The sequence below is a fragment of the Amblyraja radiata genome, chromosome 18, assembly GCF_010909765.2.
Source record: "Amblyraja radiata isolate CabotCenter1 chromosome 18, sAmbRad1.1.pri, whole genome shotgun sequence".
NCBI lineage: Eukaryota > Metazoa > Chordata > Chondrichthyes > Rajiformes > Rajidae > Amblyraja > Amblyraja radiata.
The window spans coordinates 28,126,904-28,148,469 of NC_045973.1; the positions used below are offsets into that span (position 1 = coordinate 28,126,904).

Genomic DNA, 21,566 nt, shown 5'->3' on the forward strand with positions numbered 1-21,566 from the left:
ATAGTGCTAGTGTACGGGATGATCGCTGGTCGCTGCGCCATAGGGCCTGTTTCCGTGCTGTGTCTCTAAAGCAAAAACTAAAAGTAAAGAATCCGGAGCGCGCGGAGAAAATCTGCGCGCTCACAGGGGAACATACAAACAACGCCCCACACAGACAACGCCCGTAGTCAGGATCAAACTCGGGGCTACGGCGCTGTAAGGCAACAAATCTACTTCTGCATCTCTCAGTAGTTGAGGCAGGTACTATTACAGTGTTTAATAGGCATGCAGACAGGTACACGGATAGGACAGGTTTAGAGGGATATGGGGCCAAACACGGGCAGGTGGGACTAGTGTAGATGGTCTGCTTGGGCCAGAGGGTCTGTTTCCACGCTGTGTGACTCTATGAGTTGTCCAGTGGGTGGGCTGCCAGCGTGGACATTTGGTTTGAAGTGGCTGCCTGCGCTGTTGGAACGGCGTCACACAGCGGGCATGCAGCGCGGTGTGGGCACCCGTGTCAACCACTCCCCAGGATGCGTAAATCCATTAATTAACATTCAAATCCTTGTCACTGCTGCTCCCAGCATATTCCCCCAGTCCCTGAAGTAAGATTCCTGTTTGAAACTTGCAAAGCCTTCGTGTGTTGATGAGTTTTTTTCCCAGGGGGATGGGGGCTGGGAGATCAGGAACGCGAGGGTAGTTTCTGCGTATCGTATTGATGTATCGTGTTATCTAAGAAAAGACACAAAGTGCTGGAGTAATTCAGTGGGCCAGGCAGCATCTCTGGAGCACTCGGATAGGTGACCCTTAAAGGAACCTGCCCCGAATTGTCTCCTATCTACGTCCTCCAGAGATGCTGCCTGAGCTGCTGTGTTACCCCAGCAATTTGTGTTCGAAGGAAGATCGCAAGCCAGGGGCAGGTCGGTTTTCTCAGGGACAGGACAGCTGGATGTTGGTGGGCACAAGGTGCTGGAGTAACTCTGCGTGTCGGGCAGCATCTCTGGGGAATAAAAACGGTGGTGCCGCGCGGCTGTTATCAGGCAACTGAACCATCCTGTCACCAACACAAGAGCAGTCCTGACCTCCCATCTGCCTCATTGGAGACCCTCGGACTATCTTTAACCGGACTTTATCTTGCACTAACGTTATTCTTGTTATCATGTATTGTACACTGCGGAAGGCTCAATTGTAACCATGTATAGTATTTCCGCTGACTGGATGTGATGCAACAGAAAAGCTTTTCACTCTACCTCGGTACACATGACAATAAATTAAACTGAAATTGAAACCTCTTCCTGATACTTGGCTGACTCTCAAAGGGACTGTTAGGGCATCAAAAAAAAACATTTTTAGGGCCCTAATATTTTATTTTCAAGTTGTATCCTGATGCAAATCCCATGCCCACTATTTATTCTCTGAGGTCAGGCAGAATACAGTGCTGGAGTAACTCAACAGGTCAGGCAGCATCTCTGGAGAAAATGGAGTACGAGGTGATTTGTGGTCGAGGTGGACTCGGTGGGCCGAAGGGCCTGTCTCTTGTATCTCTAAAATGAAAAATTAGAACTAAAACTAAATTATTAGGAAGGTAGCCTAGAATGCCAACTCGGCTGGCATGGATGAGTTGGGCTGAAGGGCCTGTTCATGTTGGATGCTCCGAATGGGAATAGTCCAGAATGCTAACTAGGTCATGTTTCGGTGCCCTATGGCTTGGTTTGGTTCATATGTCTTCGATAGTTTCTTTCCAGCTGTTATCGGGCAACTGAGCCATCCTATCACCAACAAGAGAGTAGTCCTGATCTACCATCGACCTCATTGGAGATCCTCGGACTATCTTTATTCAGACTTTATAAGACTTATCTTGCACTAAACGTTATTTCCTTTATTCTGTATCTGTACTTTACGGATGGCTCGATTGTAATCATAATCAAGATAATACTTTATTAGCCAAGTATATTTTGCAACATAGGAGGAATTTCATTTGCCAACAGTCATACCAATAAAAAGCACCACAACACACAAAATACATTTAAACATAAACATCCACCACAGTGACTCCTCCACATTCCTCACTGTGATGGAAAAAAAGTTCAATTTCATCCCTTCTTTGCTCTCCTGCGGTCAGAGGCCTTGAGCCTTCCGTTGACGGGATAATCTTGGCTCCCGTGACCAGTGGTAGAGCCCTCCGCGTCAGGCTGATCACGCTCCTGCATCGGGGGGGGGGGGGGGGGGCGGGGGCGGGGGGGGGGGGAAATCTCCGTGCCGGGCGATCGGACCCTGGGTCGGGGCTGGTCAAAACCTGCGCCGTTTGGAGCTTCCCGGCATCTGTCTCCACCCGAGACTGCGAGCTCCTTGATGGTGAAACCCGCAGGCCGTGCGCGGTTGGAGCGTCGATCCCAGGCAAGGGATCGGCTCCGATGGTAAGTCCACGTCCCCGCGGTGTGGCTCAAAGTCAGTCCCGTGCAAGGCCACCAGCTCCTTGATGTTAGGCTGCGTCTCCGGCTCCCTCCCCCACCCTCCACATAAAACAAACCAGAGAACTTTAACACAAACTTTTAAAACACACTAAAAATAACAAAAAAGACGAAAGACAGACAGACTGTTGGCAAGGCTGCCATTGTGCGGCGCCATCTGGAGGTATATATAGCCTTTCCGCTGACTGGATAGTTCACTATACCTTGGTACATGTGACAATGAACTAAATTAAAACTGAAACCTCTCCCTGATACTTGGCTGACTCTCCAAGAGAGTTCACTGTGTCGTCAGATGTCCATTGCCAAAATAAACATGTTTTATGGCCCTGATTTTTATTTTCAAGTTGTATCCTGATGCAAATACCATGCCCAGTAGTCTTTCTCTGGGACTGGGCAGAACACGGTGCTGGAGTAACTCAACAAGTCAGGTAGCATCTCTGCCGAACATGGACAGGCGACGTTTCGGCTCGTGACCCTTCGTGACAATAAACGAAACTAGGCTAAGCCAATGTAATGAACTCTGCTCTCCCTTCTCTTCCTCCCCGTAGCCCTTGCCAATCGACGATGACTTCTGTGGCCAGGACTTCAACCAGCCGCTGGGTGGGACCACGCTGGTGGAGGGGATCCCTCTCTTCATCGATGGCGAAGACGGAATGACCTCCATCGCCGCCTACGACTACAGGGGACACTCGGTGGCCTTCTTTGGGACCAGGAGCGGGAAGATCAAAAAGGTAAGGCCTCAGGTTTTAATATCGCCAGGTTTGTCCCGTTGCCTCAGCTTTGGGGCCAGTTTTCTGCAGAGATTTTGCTTGTTTCTGACATGGTCTGGGCAGTAGATGCACACCCAATCCAACACAATCCCACATCCCCAATGCCCGAGACCCGGGTTCGATCCTGAGCACGGGTGCTGGCTGTACAGAGTTTGTACGTCTTCCCTGTGACCGTGTGGGTTTTCGCCGGGAGCTCCGGTTTCCTCCACACTCCAAAGACGTGCGGGCTTGTCGGCTAATCGGCTTCAGTAAAGTTGTAAATTGTCCCTTGTGTGTGTAGGATAGTGCGAGTGTACGGGGTGATCGCTGGTCGGCATGGACTCGGTGGGCCGAAAGGCCTGTGTCTGCGCTGTATTGAGCTAAAGTCTAAAGCCATGGAACAGCATATTTTGGGAGAGTGAAAAATAAGTGATTTACACAGGAAGTTCGTTAATTTGACCCTCACTCTGCCGTTCATTGTGCAGGTTGGTACATTAATGGGGCCAAAGAACCTCTTTCCGCACTGTAACTCTTAATAAAAAAAAGTCTAATAAGAAAAGTCGCTGCACAATCTTTGCATGGAGAGGGCAACAGAGAATACCACCCAAAGAAACCACAGGATTTCACCGCACCTTGGTACATGCGATAAAAATAACCTTTGAACCATTGAGGTTGCGCAGTGGGCTTGTCTGTTTTGCGTTGTGTTGGACCTGTTGATGATGTTTGGGACTAGTTTCTGTTGGAAGTTCGCTGGATGTTGGTGGACTTGCATTAACTTGAGTGAACCGATGTGTTTCCATAGTAACTCGGCTGTCTCACATGGTGCTGGCTACATGCAGGAATCTTGGAAATGTTTAGAGAATAAGCCCTTGTGTAATTTTCCCACTCAGTCTTTCCTCGGTCCTGTTTATCTCGCTAGTAAGGAACACTGAAGAGGTCGACAAGAGGAACTGCAGATGCTGTTTTTTTTTTTTAAAAAGCACATTAGTGCTTGAGTATTTCAATTGGTCAGGCAGCATCTCTGGGGAACATGGATGGGTGACGTTTCGGTCGGGACCCTAACATCACCTCAAGTCAAGTCAAGTTACATTTATTGTGACATGCACCAATTGGTCCAGTGAAATTTGAGTTACCATGAAGCACACAAATAAGATAAACACAACGCTATAGAATTTAACATAAAACATCCCCCACAGCGGAATCAACGTTTCCCACTGTGAGGGAAGGCAACAAAGTTCAGTCATCTTCCTCCTATTGAGGCCTCCGCAGTCGCTGCAGTTTCAGGCCCTCTCGCCGGGATGATCGGAGCTCCGGTGTCAGAACAGAAGAACACTCTCAGCGGTTTGGAGTTTCCGAATCGGCTGCTTCCTACGCGGCTCCCGAAGTCCACGGGCCGAGCTGGGCGGAGCTCCAACACTGGCGATCCTCGGCGAAAGATCCCAGGCCTCCGCGATGTTAAAGTCAGCACCGCCCACGGCTGGAAGCTCCGTGAACCACAGCTCCACGGTGTTAAAGTCGGAAGGCCTAACACTCCGGAGCTCCAACACGGTGATCCCAGTGAGGCATCGTCCTGCTCCGCGATGGAATCCAGTGCGGCGCAGCCGCTGAAGAACTGGCCGGTCTCCGGCAGGAAAGACCGCGCCAATCCAGGTGGCAGGCCGCGGGAGGGGGGGCGAAGATGCGGCTCGGAGAAAAGACGCATCCACAACCAGGTAGTAACGGCAAAACAGTTTCCCCTCTTCCCCCTTCCCACCACCCACATAAAAAAGACTGAAGGACCTCCAAAAACAAACTTTTAGACAGACTAAAAATAACAAAAAGGATGAAAGGACAGACAGCTGTTGGCGAGGCTGCCACACTCGATGGCGCCACCACTCGATCCATGTTCTCCAGAGATGCTGCCTAACCCGCTGTGTTACTCCCAACAATTTTGTGTCTGTTTTTGTAAACCAGCATCTGCAGTTCCTTGTTTCTACGTTTTAACAAATAAACTCAACTTGCTCCGTGAATATGTTCTCTTTTTATTCACATGCTTGTGGGGTGCAGATGTTGTCTATCCCCGAGTGCAGTTTTCTTTGGCATCATATTCAGCATGCAAATTGTGGGCTGAAGGGCCTGTTCTGTACAGTTCTATGTTCCATGAATGGCGATGTTTGGCTGCGTCTCAGACGGTTCTGGAGTCACGAGTAGGCCAGACCCGTTGGGAATAGCAAGTCTTCACTCCCTGACAGCTGAGCCAGAGGAGTTTTCAACAACAATCCAACAGTTTGCCGTTCTCGTTACTGAAACAAACTTCCAGACAAACTTCCAGATGTATTTAATTATAGGGGACGTCTGTGATATGGGAGTTCAGATTCGCCCTCTCGAATTACTACAGGTCCACCACTGATTTTCCAGCAACTGGTGGTCTGGCACCTCCTTTAATCTGGGTAAAATTACAAGCGCACTCGAAATCTTCCCTGGAAGTCATAGAAACATAGAAACATAGAAATTAGGTGCAGGAGTAGGCCATTCGGCCCTTCGAGCCTGCACCGCCATTCAATATGATCATGGCTGATCATCCAACTCAGCATCCCGTACCTGCCTTCTCTCCATACCCTCTGATCCCCTTAGCCACAAGGGCCACATCTAACTCCCTCTTAAATATAGCCAATGAACTGGCCTCGACTACCCTCTGTGGCAGGGAGTTCCAGAGATTCACCACTCTCTGTGTGAAAAAAGTTCTCATCTCGGTTTTAAAGGATTTCCCCCTTATCCTTAAGCTGTGACCCCTTGTCCTGGACTTCCCCAACATCGGGAGCAATCTTCCTGCATCTAGCCTGTCCAACCCCTTAAGAATTTTGTAAGTTTCTATAAGATCCCCTCTCAATCTCCTAAATTCTAGAGGGTATAAACCAAGTCTATCCAGTCTTTCTTCATAAGACAGTCCTGACATCCCAGGAATCAGTCTGGTGAACCTTCTCTGCACTCCCTCTATGGCAATAATGTCCTTCCTCAGATTTGGAGACCAAAACTGTACGCAATACTCCAGGTGTGGTCTCACCAAGACCCTGTACAACTGCAGTAGAACCTCCCTGCTCCTATACTCCCCCGAAGTCCCCCCGAAAATGTGGCACCTAGGCCAGGTGAGGCATCCGATCTCAACCTCATCGGGACTTCAGCGGCTGATCGACGGGTCAAATTTGCCCCCCCGGCGGCCTGGCCCGGCAGATCCGTTCCCAAAGCCGACTTCCATGGCCAACTTTGCGGGCCGGTTTCCCAGCTCCCTGAGGCCTTGGCCTCTGTTGGTCTGGCAAAAAGGATAATCCAGAAAGGCTCTGGTACCAAGGATGCCGGAAAATTGGTGGTGGACCTGTATCGAACAATCTGAGATAAGGTCGCATTTGGGGTCTGAAGAATGGTCCTTAAGAATAAGGGGTAAGCAATTCATAACAGAGACAACGAAACACATTTTTAACACAGAGAGTTGTGAGTGTCTGGAATTCTCTGCCTCAGAGGGCGATGGAGGCCAGTTCTCTGGATACTTTCAAAAGAGAGCTATAAATGTTTTTTAAAGACAGCAGAGTCAGGGAATATGGGGAGAAGGCAGGAACGGAACGGGGTACTGGTTGGAGATGATCAGCCGTGATCACATTGAATGGCGGTGCTGGCTCGAAGGGCCGAATGGCCTACTCCTGCATCTATTGTCTATTGTCTATTGTCCCGACCCGAAAAGTCAACTATTCATGTTCTCCCGGCATGCTGCCTGACCCACTGGGTTACTCCGGCATTTTGTGTCTATCTTTGGTATAAACCAGCATCTGCAATTCATTTTTAGTGCATTTTATCGCATTTGGACTATTGTGTTGGTTAATTGGCCTCTTCAGAGTGTGTTGGGAGTGGATGTGAAAGTGAGATAACATAGAACTAGTGTGAACATTGATGAATGGTCGGCGTGGACTCATAGTGCCCAAGGGCCTGTTTCCATGTTGTATCGCTCAGCTTAGAGACACGCCTGAACTGTGAATGAAGGTCCTGGCAAAGATCTCGATCTGAAGGATTATTGCGTTCAATTTTGGTCACCCTGCTGTAGGAAGGATGTTGTTTAGCCGGAAAGAATGCAGAGAAGATTTACGAGGATATTGCCAGGGCTTGAGGGGCTGAGCTCTAGGGAGAGCTTGGGAGGGCTAGGATTTTATTCCTTGGAGCGCGGGAGGATGAGAGGTGATCTTATAGAGCTGCATGAGGGTAATGGGTAGAGTGAATGTACGGAGTCTTTCCCAGACTAGGGGAATCAAGAACCAGAGAACATGGGTTTAAGGTGAGCGGGGGAAGCACTGTTCAGAAGCCTGGTATCAGAGGGGAAGAAGCTGCTCCTGAGTCTGGTGGTGCGTGCTTTCAAGCTTCTGTACCTTCTTCCAGATGGGAACGGGGAGAAGAAGGAATGACCAGAGTGGGACAAGACTTTGATTGTGTTGCCGACTTTCCCGAGGCAGCGTGAAGTGTAGATGGAGTCAGTGGTCGGGAGTCTGGTCTGCGTGACGGACTGGATTACATCTCCAACTCTCTGCAATTTCTTGCAACCTTGGAACGAGCTGTTCCCAAATCACTTTGCACAGTTTATCTTCCCCCCCCCCCCGCCCCTAGATTGTCTCTAAGCCTGTCATAGTCTTGCCCGTGTAGACACAAGAGATTGCAGTTGATGGAATGTGGTGCAAAATTAAATCATCTACAACTACAAGAGGTGGCACAGTGGTGCAGCGGTAGAGTTGACGCCTTACAGTGCCAGAGATCAGGGATCGATCCTGACTACGGATGCTGTCTGTACGGAGTTTGCATATTCTCCCCGTGGCCTCCAGGTGCTCCGGTTTCCTTCCGCACTCCAAAGACGGACAGGTTTGTAGGTCGACACGAAAAAGCTGGAGTAACTCAGCGGGACAGGCAGCATCTCTGGAGGGAATGAATGGGTCTGAAGAAGGGTCTCGACACCGAAACGTCACCCATTTCTCCTCTCCAGTAATGCCGCCTGTCCCGCTGAGTTACTCCAGCTTTTTGTGTCTATCTTTGATTTGAACAGCGTCTGCAGTTCTTTCATACACAGGTTTGTAGGTTAATTGGCTTCGGTAAAATTGTGAAATTGTTCCTAGAGTGTAGGGTAGTGCTAGTGTACGGGGTGATCGCTGGTCGGCGCGGACTCGGTGGGCTAATGGCCTGTTTCCGTGCTGCATCCCTACTGAAGTCTAACTCGGCATTGCCTTTGGCCGCACATTATGGAAAAGGGATATGATTACAATAATTAGATGCCCACATCCGACGTAGCTGCTTTAACCTTGAGTATCAGTGTTGCCTCTGTGTCCTGTCTGTTTGTATTGATGCCTCTTATCCATCGAGAGATTTCACCAAGCTGCTCCTGGTTTTTAATCCCCTTGGACCGAGTCCAACATAGTTGCAAAACTGCTGGCTCACGCGATAGATGATACTACTTCACAAACCAATTATCTAAAAGGGCTGATTTAGCGAACGAGCTCGCCCAGAGTCGGGCTTTCACTCTTCTCGTTTTCTTTCACACTGAATCGTAGGGCAGAGGGACTAAACCATGGCCTTGCCCCTTCTGGAGGGTTGTTGTCGATTGGGGTTTGCCCCTTTGCCAACGTTAATTCCCAAATGTGGGCAGCACAGTGGTGGAGCAGCTGCCTCAAAGCGCCAGAGACCAGGTTTCAATCCTGACAATGGGTGCTGTCTATATGGGACCTGCGTGGGTTTTCTCCGGGTGCTCCGGTCCCTCCGGGTGCTCCGGTTTTCTCCCGCACGCCAAAGACGTGGAGGATTAGCTTTTGTAAATTGGGAATTGTCTCTAGTGTGTAGGATTGTGCTACTGTACGGGGTGATTGCTGGTCGGCGCGGATGCGGTGGGCCAAAGGGCCTGTTTCCACATTGTATGTCTAAATTAAAATCAAATTCATTCCAGCTTAACCACATTCTTCCTACAGCAGGGTGACCAAAGCTGAAACCAATAAACACTTCAGATCGGGGTCTTTGCCGGGACCCTCCATCAGTGTTCTGGCATGTTTGTCTTAGTTTAGAGATACAGCATGGGAAAAGGCCCTTCGGCCCACCGAGTCTATGCCGACCACTGATCACCTGTTCACACTAGTTCTATGTTATCCCACTTTCACATCCACTCCCTACACACTAGGGGCAATTAACCACCAAAACTGCACATCTTTGGGACGTGGGAGGAAACCGGAGCATCCGGAGGAAACTCACGCGGTCACAGGGAGAACGTGCAAATTTCACACACGCCGACATCACCTGAGGTCGGGATTGAACCCGGGTCTCTGGTATTGTTAGTGCAACTCTACCTGCTGCACCACTGCGCTGCCCAACTGATTGTTGATTATCATTTTATTTTATTGATTATATGCTTACTTGTGTGTTATTGTGTTAATGGGCCTGTAAAACTGCAGCAAGTTAGAACTTCATTAAAAGACACAAAGTGCTGGAGTAACTCAGGGGGTCGACGACAGCAGCCGAGGTCAGGATCGAACCTGTGTCTCCGGCGCTTTGAGGCAGCGGCTCTGCCAGCTGCGTCGCTGCTCCGCAGTTAGGTTGTGGGGACTGGGATGTAGATGGGCCGATAGTGATAGGGCAGGTTGAGAGGGACATGGGCCAAATACGGGCAGGTGGGGCTGGGGTAGATGGGACTTGTTGGTCAGTCTAGGCGAGTTGGGCCGAAGGGCCTGTTTCCACACTGTACGTGTAGGAAGGAACTGTAGATGCTGGTTTAAACCAAATATAGACCCAAAAAGCTGGAGTAACTCAGCGGGGCAGGCAGCATCTGTGGAGAGAAGGAGTGGGTGACATTTCGGGTCGAGACCCTTATTCTAAAGCCTCATCTAGTTTAGTTGCTCCAGCTTTTTGTGTCTATCCACATTGAATGACTGTATGACTATGATTCTAAGTGGGGAAGAGGGCTTGAATGGGTTTGCCGTTCCCTCTGCAGGGGTGGGGGGGAATCTGGGAGGTGGGAATCGGGACTCACGGATGCGGTGGAGATGTGAGATGAACATCTGCTTTTAGACAGCCAGCTGAGGTCTGACAGAGCAGCTTCTTAAGACAGTCTCCTCCAGGGGGACGAGAAACCCAGAGAGCTGCAACATGCAAATTAGGATGCAAATTGCCCTATTTACATACGTAATTAGAAGACAAATCGCTTGCATTAAGTAAAAGGTGTCATCTCTCATTATTGCTTGATTCACATTCGCTCAAGACTTGCAGGCAGTGGGACAAGGGTCGGGGGGACTTAGAGCAGTGCAGCACTCAACAGGCCCGTCGGTCCACAAAGTCCCTGCCCAGCATGATGCTACCCTACCGATAGAGTTGCTGCCTCGCAGCACCAGAGACCCGGGTTCGATCCTGACTACGGGTGCTGCCCGTAGCGAGTTTGTACGTTCTCCCCGTGACCACGTGGATTTTCTCCGGATGCTTTGGTTTCCTCCAACACTCCAAATATCTACAGGTTTGTAGGCTAATTGGCTTGGTAAAATTGTACAGTGTCCCCAGTGTGTGGGGTAGTGCTCGTGTATAGGGATCGCTGGTCGGCGCGGACGCGGTGGGCCGATGGATCTGTTTCTGCGCTGTATCCCTGAACTAAAAGTTAAACTAATCTCTGCCTGCATATGATCCATATCCCTCCATTCCCCGCATATCCATGTTTCTTCTTAAATGCCACTATCGTATGTTCCTCTAGGGCAGAGAAGGTGAAGGAAGTGAAGAGTTTTGGGGGCAGTTTTGGCCCCATATCTGAGGAGGGATAGAATTATACAGCGTGGGAATGGGCCCTTCAGCCCAACTTTCCCATGCCGACGCACATGTTCCATCTACACTGGTCCCACCTCCCTGCAATTGGCCTATTTCCTTCATGCTATCCATGTACCTGTCTATATGTTTCTTAAACATTGCGATACTACCTGTATACTGTATACAGATAGTCTGAAGATCTCCAGATTGATGGTAATAATAATAATAATGGATGGGATTTATATAGCGCCTTTCTAATACTCAAGGCGCTTTACATCGCATTATTCATTCACTCCTCAGTCACACTCGGTGGTGGTAAGCTACTTCTGTAGCCACAGCTGCCCTGGGGCAGACTGACGGAAGCGTGGCTGCCATTCTGCGCCTACGGCCCCTCCGACCACCACCAATCACTCACACACATTCACACACATTCACAGAGTTGCTGCCTCACTGCACCAAGAAACTTGGGTTTGATCCTGACCTCGGGTGCTGTCTGTGTGGAGTTTGGACGTCTTCCCTGTGTGTGCATGGGTTTCCTCCGGGTGCTCCGGTTCCCTCCCAAATCCCAAAGACGTGCGGGTTTGGAGGTTAATTGGCCCTCTGTAAATTGTCCCTAGTGTGTAGGGAGTGAAAAAATGGGCTAGCATGGATCTAGTGTGATCGATGGTCGGCGTGGACTCTGTGTATTCCATGCTGTATCGCTCGAAACTCTAACAGCGAGTGGCAGAGTCAGCTCCAAGCCGACAGGCTCCAGGGATAGTTTTAAACAGGCAGTATTGGTTTGTTCCTACATTCCAGGGCTGAACTCGAGCCCAGTTTGCCCAGGGGCAGGGAACATCGTTTGCAACATCCTGTGCTGGTCTCTAAGAGGCCGTGCCCACAGTTCCCCACTGGAGCAGTCAGGCTCAGACAAAGCTGACAGATTGTGGTCAATAGACCAGATACAATAGTGGGAGCAGTGAGGGTCTGGCACTAACACGTGTCTCCACAGGGCTTCCTCTCCCTTCACCTACTCCCACAGCAGCAGATGTTTGCAGTCTGTAACCTGCCTTGAAGCAAACTATCTAACACTTCCTGCCCTTTTATTTGTTGCCTTTGAGGCAACTCAAAGAACAAGGAAAGGCTTTGGTTTGGTGTTTGTGTCTGTGTGTATCTCTGTATTTGAGTGTTTCCTTGTCTAATTTGCATGGACTCCGTAGTGTGTGTGCCCGTATATGTGTGTGTTTGTGTCTGTGTGTGTGTGTGTGTGTGTGTGCCTCTTTGTGTGTGTGTGCGTGTGTGTGCGTGTGCGTGTGTGTGTGTGTGTGCCTCTTTGTGTGTGTGTGCGTGCGTGTGTGTGTGTGCGTGTGTGTGTGTGTGTGTGTGCCTCTTTGTGTGTGCGTGCGTGTGTGTGTGTGTGCGTGCGTGTGTGTGTGTGTGTGCCTCTTTGTGTGTGCGTGTGTGTGCGTGTGTGTCTGTGTGTGTGTGTGCGTGTGTGCGTGCGTGCGTGTGTGCGTGTGTCTATATGTGTGTTCGTGCCTCTGCGTGTGTCAGTGTGTGCGCGATCTGCTGACGTTTCACTGTGCGTTCAGAGCTGTGCTAATCTGAGACAGCCCAGTGCCCAAGAGCACGCTGGTGGCAGAGTGCCTATCACATGGTATTGTAGGGGCCCACATCTCCCTGGCGACACCTCCCATCAGTCCTGGGAGCCACATATTCCCCTCGTGATCCTGTGCACCTCTATAAGATCACCACTCGCTCTGGGTAAAATACTCTGTGCCTCCACCCCATCTATTCCCTTCATGATCTTATTTACCCAACGGTTATTTACTGGTGTGGGAGAGTTGATGTTGAATCCTCTGATGTTTCAGTCAGGTTTGTCATAGTCTTGGTGGATCTACAGAGAGAGAGAGAGAGAGGCTGCTCGTTAAATATTTAATGTGAAAATATCCGATGCTGTCGATGTTGCGGGGATTTGGTGGTTCCGCCCGTCTTTGGCATGGCCTGGGAGCTGGATTGTTGCCCTGTGGCTCGGCTATTGATCATTCAATGACTCAATTAGACCTAATTGTCATATGTACCGAGGCACAGTGGCATGTTTGTGCAGCGGTAGAGTTGCTGCCTTACAGCGCTTGCAGCGCCAGAGACCCGGGTTCGATCCGACTACGGGTGCTGTCGGTATGGAGTTTGTACGTTCTCCCTGTGACCGCGTGGGTTTTCTCTGAGATCTTCCGTTTCCTCCCACACTCGTGCAGGTTTGTAGGTTAATTGGCTTGGGTTTGTATATCTGCTATAAGTATAAATTGTCCCCAGTGTGTGCAGGCTTGTGTTAATGTGCGGGGATCGCTGGTTGATGCGGACTTGGTGGGCCGTAACTAAACGGTGAAATGCTTCATTTTGTGTGCAACCCGGTAAAATCATACAGCAGATGGCACCTGGGCCGTACACAAAGAGTCGCCGCGTTTCTGCCGCCGACAAAGTTACTAAAAGATAATTGAACAGCCTTACATTCTGCACGCAGTGGTGAACCCGGCCTGTTGCCGCACGTGACCGCAGGCGGCTCCCACCGTGTCCCCCATCATTCTCGGTGCTCCCCCTCCCCCATCGGCCCCCCACCAGGTCCCCACTCTGCCGGGTTGCCCTCGGCGACCCTCCTCGCTCACAGCAGACCTGCGTAATGCCGACATCTATTGACCACACCTCAGGGCCACCGGCATGATGCCAGTGCACTTCACCAACGGTTCGGCCTTTTCAGATTCAATCGCTCAGACTGTATGGGCTGAGCATGGCCCACTCTCCCCCCTTTTGGGCCGAAGGGCCTTTTCCTGTACCACACTGTTCTGTCCCATCCAATACCCCAGCATCGTACCAGACTCACACAATTCTTTGCTTTGGATTAGAGGGACATCTTATGTGGGAGAGGCACAAAGTACTGGAGTAACTCAGGGGGTCAGGCAGCATCTCTGGAGAACATGGATAGGTGACGTTTTATAGAAACATAGAAAATAGTTGCAGGAGCAGCAGTGCCATTCACTGCTATTCAAGCTTCGAGCCAGCACTGCCATTCAATATGATCATGGCTGATCATCCAAAATCAGTAAGGCGTTCCTGCTTTCTCCCCATATCCCTTGATTCCGTTAGCCCAAAGAGTGATACCTAATGGGCCTGACCCACTTAGGCGAATTTTTAGACGACTGCAGGAGACTATGCAGTTGCCACATGTTTGTGGGTGGTTGCCGGGGAGTTGCCTTCATGGTCGTGAGGAGTTCCCGCATTCTGGGAACTAGTCGCGGCCTCATTATGGTCGCCACAAAACTGGAGGCGGTAAAAGATCAGGACAAATCAGGGCTGGCATCAGAGGACCTCGGACAGGGAGGTTGTTCCCTGACAGGCCAATTGTTGGCTCTGGAAGCTAATGGAGCAAAGTGTACGGTCATGCTCTTTGGAATAAAGGTGTCGTCTATTTTCTGGTTTTGAACTATCAAGGACGAGTTTACTCAAAATATCAGATAATTTATTGTTTATTTATCTTTGTGGTTGCACTTAAAGTGCCTGCAAAGCTGCAGCAAGTGGGAATCTAATTTTTCCAGCTCATTTCCGATGCATATGATAAATAAATATTTGTGATCTTCATCTCTTGATCTTGATCGTGAAACCCCCCTCAGGGTTCAGGTTATTATTCATTCCCTGATATCACCCAAAAAGCATCTTATTATAGCCATACTGCATGGAAACAGGCCCTTCAGCCCAACTCCTCCATGCCAGCCAAGATGCCCCATCTAAGCCAGTCCCGTTTGCCCACATTTCTCAAATCCTTTCCGATCCATGTACCTGTCCAAATCTATTTAAAATGCTGTTACTATATCTGCCAAAACTACTTCCTCTGGCAGCTCGTTCCATATCGCCCCCCCCCCCCCCCCACCCACTGGGTGAAAAAGTTGCCCCTCAGGTTCCCATTAAATCTTTCACCTCTCACCTTAACCTTATGTCCACTGGTTCTTGATTCCCCTGCTCTGGGTGAAAGATTGTGAATTCACCCTATCTATTCTCCTCATGACCTCATCTGCCTCTATACCATCACCTGCACTCCAAGGAATAGAGTCCCAGCCTGACCAACCTCTCCCTGCTGCTCAGGCCCTTGAGTCCTGGCAACGTCCTGGCAAATCTTCCCTGTGTCCTTTCCATCTTATGGTTGCTTGGGGCATCTTGCCTTGCGGCGTTCCCTACAGGATGGACTGCGCAAGACTTGCGGCACGGTGGCACACCTGGGAGATCCGCTGGCTCACCGCGCCAGGGACCCGCGTTTGATCCCGACCTCGGGTGTTGTCTGTGTGTGGAATTTGCACGTTCTCTCTCTGACCGCGTGGGTTTCCTCCAGGAGCTCCAGTTTCCTCCCACATCCCAAAGATGTGCAGGTTTGTAGGTTAATTGGCCCTCTGTAAATTGCCCCCTAATGTGTGGGGAGCGGATGAGAAAGTGGGATAACATAGAACTAGTGAGTCGGCATGGACTCAGTGGGCGAAAATGCCTGTTATTATGCTGTACCTTTAGACTTTAGATTTTAGAGTTGGTGTGGAAACAATAACCCTAACTCTATCTCTAACCAAGGATCGAACCCGTGTTTCTGGCACTGTAATGCAGCAACTCTACCACTGTTCCACTGTGCTGCCCTCAAAGCCACAGGGACATAGGCTGTTGGGATCTTCTCAGTTCTTCTAAGTTCCAATAAAATTCTTCGCAAACCTTTGTCCTTCATCATCACCGTCAAAACCCTCTCCCACTAGTCTGTGTTGTCTGACCCGCTGAGTTCCTCTAGCACTCTTGTTTTGATGTAAATGCGAGCCATTGTTCCAGTTTCCTCGTGAGGGCTTGACGTGACGCATGCTGACGTTCCCAGGAAGACCTTTACCAAAACCTGCAGGCACGGAAAACTGAAAACATTTATTGGGAGGGGTGGCGAGAGGGGAGGGGGTCAGGAGTCACATGAAGGCCACAATGAGGTTGGGGAATGGGGGGGGGGTCCTGTGAATGAGGGGGGTTTTCAAGAGCAGCAATGCCTTCATTCTGTTGTTGAGATGAACAGAGCGGTTGTTGCTGCCTTTCAGACCAGCGCTTGCTCCCGATTCATCACAAACCACCTCTGCATCACTCCGATGAGAATTCACATTGGGGCAGCTGCAGAGTTGCTGCCTCACAGCGCCAGAGACCCGGGTTCGATCCTGACCTCAGGTGCTGTCAGTCCAGAGTTTGTACGTTCTCCCAGTGATCGTGTGGCTTTTCTCCGGGTGCTCCGGTTTCCTCCCACACTCCAATGACGTGCGGGCTTGTAGGTTAATTGGCCTCAGTAAAAAAAATTGTAAATTGTCCTTGGTGTGCGGAATAGTGCTTGTGTACGGGGTGATCGCTGGTCAGCGCAGACTCGGTTTCCACGCCGTTTCCCTAAGCTAGTTCTCGAAACTAAACATTTTGACACAATTGGGGGAGGGGGTGGGATTTTAATGGTGTTGGAGGAAAGACTGAGTGGGCCGAAGGGACATCCCCAGAAACCTCTTCCAGGCCAGTTTCTGTGTATCTTGAAATACGTGTTTGTCCTGTATCTTTAAAGTTTAAACTCTATTTCGGTCTTACTATGAATGGTTCTCCTAGTCTCTGATAGGTTTTGGCTAAATAATCATCTTCTCTATTAAGCCGCTCTGGTGGGTTCTGTGATCAAAGGCAATTAACCCGGCTATATCCTGTTAAAGGTTACGTCTCTCCCTCCCGCCCCCACCCCCCAGCCAAACACTTCCTTGTTTTGAATTCGCTCGTGATGTTAGAATGGTTAGATCATCCTGACAGCTGGGAACTCAGTTTGTGGAAACAAGGAACTGCTGGTTTACAAAAGAAAACACACATAGTGCTGGAGTAACTCAGCGGGACAGGCAGCATTCCTGGAGAACATGGATGAGAGATGTTTTGGGTCAGGAACCTTCTTCAGCCAAATAGGTCAATCAATGGTGTAGGAAGGAGTTGCAGATGTTGGTTTACACCGACGATAGACACAAAATGCTGCAGTAACATGATGCCAAGACCAACAGAACAAGGAGCTCATTGTAGACTTCAGGAAGTCTAGGGGCGGCACGCACACCCCCATCCACATCAACGGGACGGAGGTGGAATGTGTTTCCAGCTTCAGGTTCCTGGGGGTCAACATCTCCGATGACCTCTCTTGGACCCACAATACCTCAACTCTGGTCAAGAAGGCTCACCAGCGTCTCTTCTTCCTGAGGAGACTGAAGAAGGTCCATCTGTCTCCTCAGATCCTGGTGAACTTCTACCGCTGCACCATCGAGAGCATCCTTGCCAACTGCATCACAGTATGGTATGGCAACTGCTCTGTCTCCGACCGGAAAGCACTGCAGAGGGTGGTGAAAATTGCCCAACGCATCACCGGTTCCTCGCTCCCCTCCATTGAGTCTGTCCAAAGCAAGCGTTGTCTGCGAAGGGCGCTCAGCATCGCCAAGGACTGCTCTCACCCCAACCATGGACTGTTTACCCTCCTACCATCCGGGAGGCGCTACAGGTCTCTCCGTTGCCGAACCAGCAGGTCCAGGAACAGCTTCTTCCCTGCGGCTGTCACTCTACTCAACAATGTACCTTGGTGACTGCCAATCACCCCCCCACCCCCCGGGACACTCCTCCCACAGGAAAAACACTATGTCTGTAAACATATAAATAGATTTATTTATTGAAATCATATTCTATGTCGCTCTTCCAGGGAGATGCTAACTGCATTTCGTTGTCTCTGAACTGTACACTGACAATGACAATTAAAGTTGAATCTGAATCTGAATGTTTGAATCTGAACTCATACCTGCCTGCACGTAATCCATATCCTCCATTCCCTGCATATCCATGTGTCGATCCAAAAGTCTCTTAAATGCCACTGTCGTATCTGCCTCCACCACCACCCCTGGCAGTGGGATCCAGGCACCCACCACCACCTGCCCTGCACATCAGCCCATCACCATTAACGGCGAGACAGTGGAGGCTGTGCAGAACATCAGGTACCTCGGGGTCAACATCAGCCACGACCTGACCTGGACCGTCAACACCACGGCGACGGCCAAGAAAGGACTTCAAAGGCTTCACTTCCTGAGGTGCTTGAAGAGGGCACGTCTCCCACAACAGCTGCTGGTGAGCTTCTACAGGTCAGCCATTGAGTCAGTTCTTACATACTGCATCACAGTATGGTACTCTGGCTGTACCGCAGAGAACAGGAAAGCTCTCCAACGCGTCATCAAGACTGCTGAGAGGATCACTGGCACCCAGCTCCCCAGTCTGGAGGACATCTACCGGACCCGCTGCATCCGGAGGGTCAAGGGCATCATTAGAGACAGCACACACCCTGGACACTGTCTCTTCACCCTCCTGCCCTCAGGAAGACGATACAGGACACTGAGCGCCCGCACGACAAGACTGAAAAACAGCTTCTACCATAGAGCTGTGACACTACTGAACTCTATCCCCCTCCCACATTGATCCCCCCCCTCTCTCTCTCACACCCGCCAATACTCCTGTATGTTTATGGTTATAGTTAAATTTTTTAATAGTTCTTTTTTTAAATTGTATTTTTATACTTATATTCCTGTGCAGCTGGAGGACTGCTCCAACAGAATTTCGTTGTCTTGTACAATGACAATAAAGATTATCTTATCTTATCTTATCTCCTTTAAACTTTGTCCTTCTTACTTTAGGGGAGGTATTGAAGAAAATCTTCCAGCTTTCTCCCCCCTACTAGTCAGTCTGAAGAAGCGTGCAGGTCCACAGACGCACATGTTTGTAGGTTAACAGGTGTGTAAAATTGTCCCTTGTGTGTGGGATAGAACTAGTGTGCAGGTGATTGATGGTCGGTGCAGACTCAGTGGGCCGAAGGGACTGTTTTCATGCTGTGTCTTGAAAATGCTTTTCACTGTACCCCAGTATACGTGACGATAATAAATTAAAACTAAAATCTATAAGTCTGGAAGTCATCATGCAGCTTGATAGGACTTTGTTTGGCTGCATTTTAGTATTTGTATGTAGTTCGGGTCGCCCCCATCAGAGGAAGGATTTGAAGGTTTGGAGTGTTGCCAAGGTGGTTTTCCAGAATGATGCCCGGATTCGGGTGTAGTCGCGACAAGGACAGTTTGGACAGAAGGATTGTTTTTTTCTGGGACGTCGGAGATTGAGGGGACACCAGATACAAGTATGCAAAATTATGAAAGGCATAGACACGGTAGACAGTCAGAACCTTCTTCCCAGGATGAAAATGTCAAATACTAGAGGGCATAGCTTTAAAATAAAAGGGGCAAAGGTTAAAGGAGATTTGCGGGGCAAGTTTTCTTACAGAAAATGGTGGGTGGCTGGAACGCACTGCCGGGGGTGGTGGTGGTGGTGGAGGCAGATACGATAGTGGTCTTTAAGAGACTTTTAGATAGGCACATGGATGTGCAGGAAATGGAGGGATATGGATTGTGTGCAGGCAGATAAGAGTTGGTCTTGGCATCATGTTTGGCACAGACATTGTGGGCCGAAGGGTCTGTTCCTGTGCTGTACTGTTCCATGTTTTATATAATAGTCATATATTCTGTAGTGTTTTTTGCTTATTTTAGTTTAGTTTAAGAATACAACATGGAAATAAGCTTTTTCACACAAAGGGTGGTGGGTGTATGGAACGAGCTTCCATAGGAGATAGTTGAGGCAGGTACTCTCGTGACATTCAAGAAACATTTAGACAGCTTCATGGATAGGAGGGGTATGGGCCAAGGAGGGACTAGTATTGATCGATCTGGGCAAGTTGGGCTGAAGGGCCTGTTTCCGGGCTGTATAACTCTATGACTTTATCTGTGACTCTAAGCCCTTCGGCCCACCGAGTCTATGTTCTATGGATGGGCAACCACTGGGTTAGCATATGTGTAGTGGACCAAATGGCCTGTTTCAATGTCACGTGACTCTAGGACACATGTAAGTGCTCAGTAAACGTTGGGAATGATTTTAAGGGAAGGATTGTATTGTGGTCTAGTGCAGAATACATAGTTGGCTTCTGCAGCGTGCACAGGCAGCCAAGAGTGAAATAATTGCTTCAGATTTATCGGCAAGGTGAACGGTGATTTAATCTCATTCTGTGAAAAAGGCAGACGAGGGACAGAGTTAGAGTTAGAGTCAGTGACGAGGCTTTTAATAATGAAATTTAATGAGATGATTGGCTAAGTCTGTAATTGTTTGTTAATCGGCTTTTTGTTTAACCTGATTGGCATTACTATAGCGCCTTTCACAACCTTGTTCTAATTGATTCAAAGGTACAGCATGGGTACAGGCCCTTCGGCCCACTGAGTCCATACCGACCATCGATCGCCCGTTCACACCAGCCCTAAAGTCAAATGACGTTTTGGTTCGGGACCCTTCTTCAGTGAAGTGACAGTGGGTCTAGACCTGGCAAGGTTTTTGTCTTCTAGATACAGCATGGAAACAGGTCCTTCGGCCCAAGTAGTCTATGCCGACCGTCGATTGCCTCTTCTTGATACAATAATAAACCAATACCATCTATGGTACACATGGATGTAATGGGCCGAAGGGCCTACTTCCATGGTTCTAGTCATACAAAGAGTCTTAGAAGGCCCATATCCCTCAACCTTTCTATCCATGTACCTGTCCAAATCCGTTTTAAATGCTGTTATAGCACCTGCCTCCACTACCTGTTCTGGCAGTTTGTTCCATATTCCCACAACCCTCTGTATGAAAAAGTTTCCCCTCAGTTTCCCATTAAATCTTTACCCTCTCACCTTAAACCTATGTTCTCTTGTTCTCGATTCCCCTACACTGGGCAAGTGTCTTCTGTGCAAGAGTTTACCTGATCGATTCCACTCATGATATTGCATACCTCTAGAAGATCACCCCTGCACTCCAAGGTATAAAGTCCCAACCTGTTTAACCTCTCCCTGTAGCTCAGGTCCTCGAGTCCTGGCAACATCCTTGTAAATATTTTCTTCACACTTTCCAGTTTTCCTTCCTGTAGCACGGTGACCAAAACTTGGTGTGCATTAATCCTGACTATCCCCCTCATATATTTATACATCTTCATAAAACAATTTGGTACATAGATTAGCCAAACAACGGTAGAAACAAAGAACTGCAGATGCTGGTTTACAAAAAAAGACACAAAGTGCTGGAATAACCCCACGGGATAGTTGACGTTTCAGGACTTGAAGGTCTCGACCTGAAACATCACCTATCTATGTTCTCCAGAGATGCTGCCTGTCCCCGCTGAGTTTGTGCCAAACTGTGGTAAATACAAAGTGCTCGAGTAACTCAGCCGGTCAGGCAGCATCTCTGGAAATAGTGGATGGGTGACATTTGGGGGTCTGGTCTCAAGGGTCTGGGCTAGAGGGAGAGTTTGGGCAAGCATGGACTTTATTCCATGGAGCGCAGGAAGATGGGGGGGGGGGGGGGGGGGGGTGATCATATAGAGGAATAAATCGGGTAGATGCCCAGAGTAGGGGAATCGAGAACCAGAGGACGTAGGTTTAAGGTGAAGAGGGAAAGATTTAATAGGGATCTGAGGGGTAACTTTTTCACACAACAGGTGGTG

General features: G+C 49.4%; 1 protein-coding gene across 1 annotated transcript in view; it reads left to right on the forward strand.

The window, feature by feature from the left end:
* plxna1 (plexin A1) overlaps window positions 1-21,566 on the forward strand; it is a 232,846-nt gene that overhangs the window by 60,656 nt on the left and 150,624 nt on the right. The window contains exon 3 of the mRNA XM_033036992.1: window positions 2,999-3,181. Within this exon, the coding sequence (XP_032892883.1) occupies window positions 2,999-3,181 (183 nt within the window). The remainder of the gene's footprint in view (window positions 1-2,998; window positions 3,182-21,566) is intronic.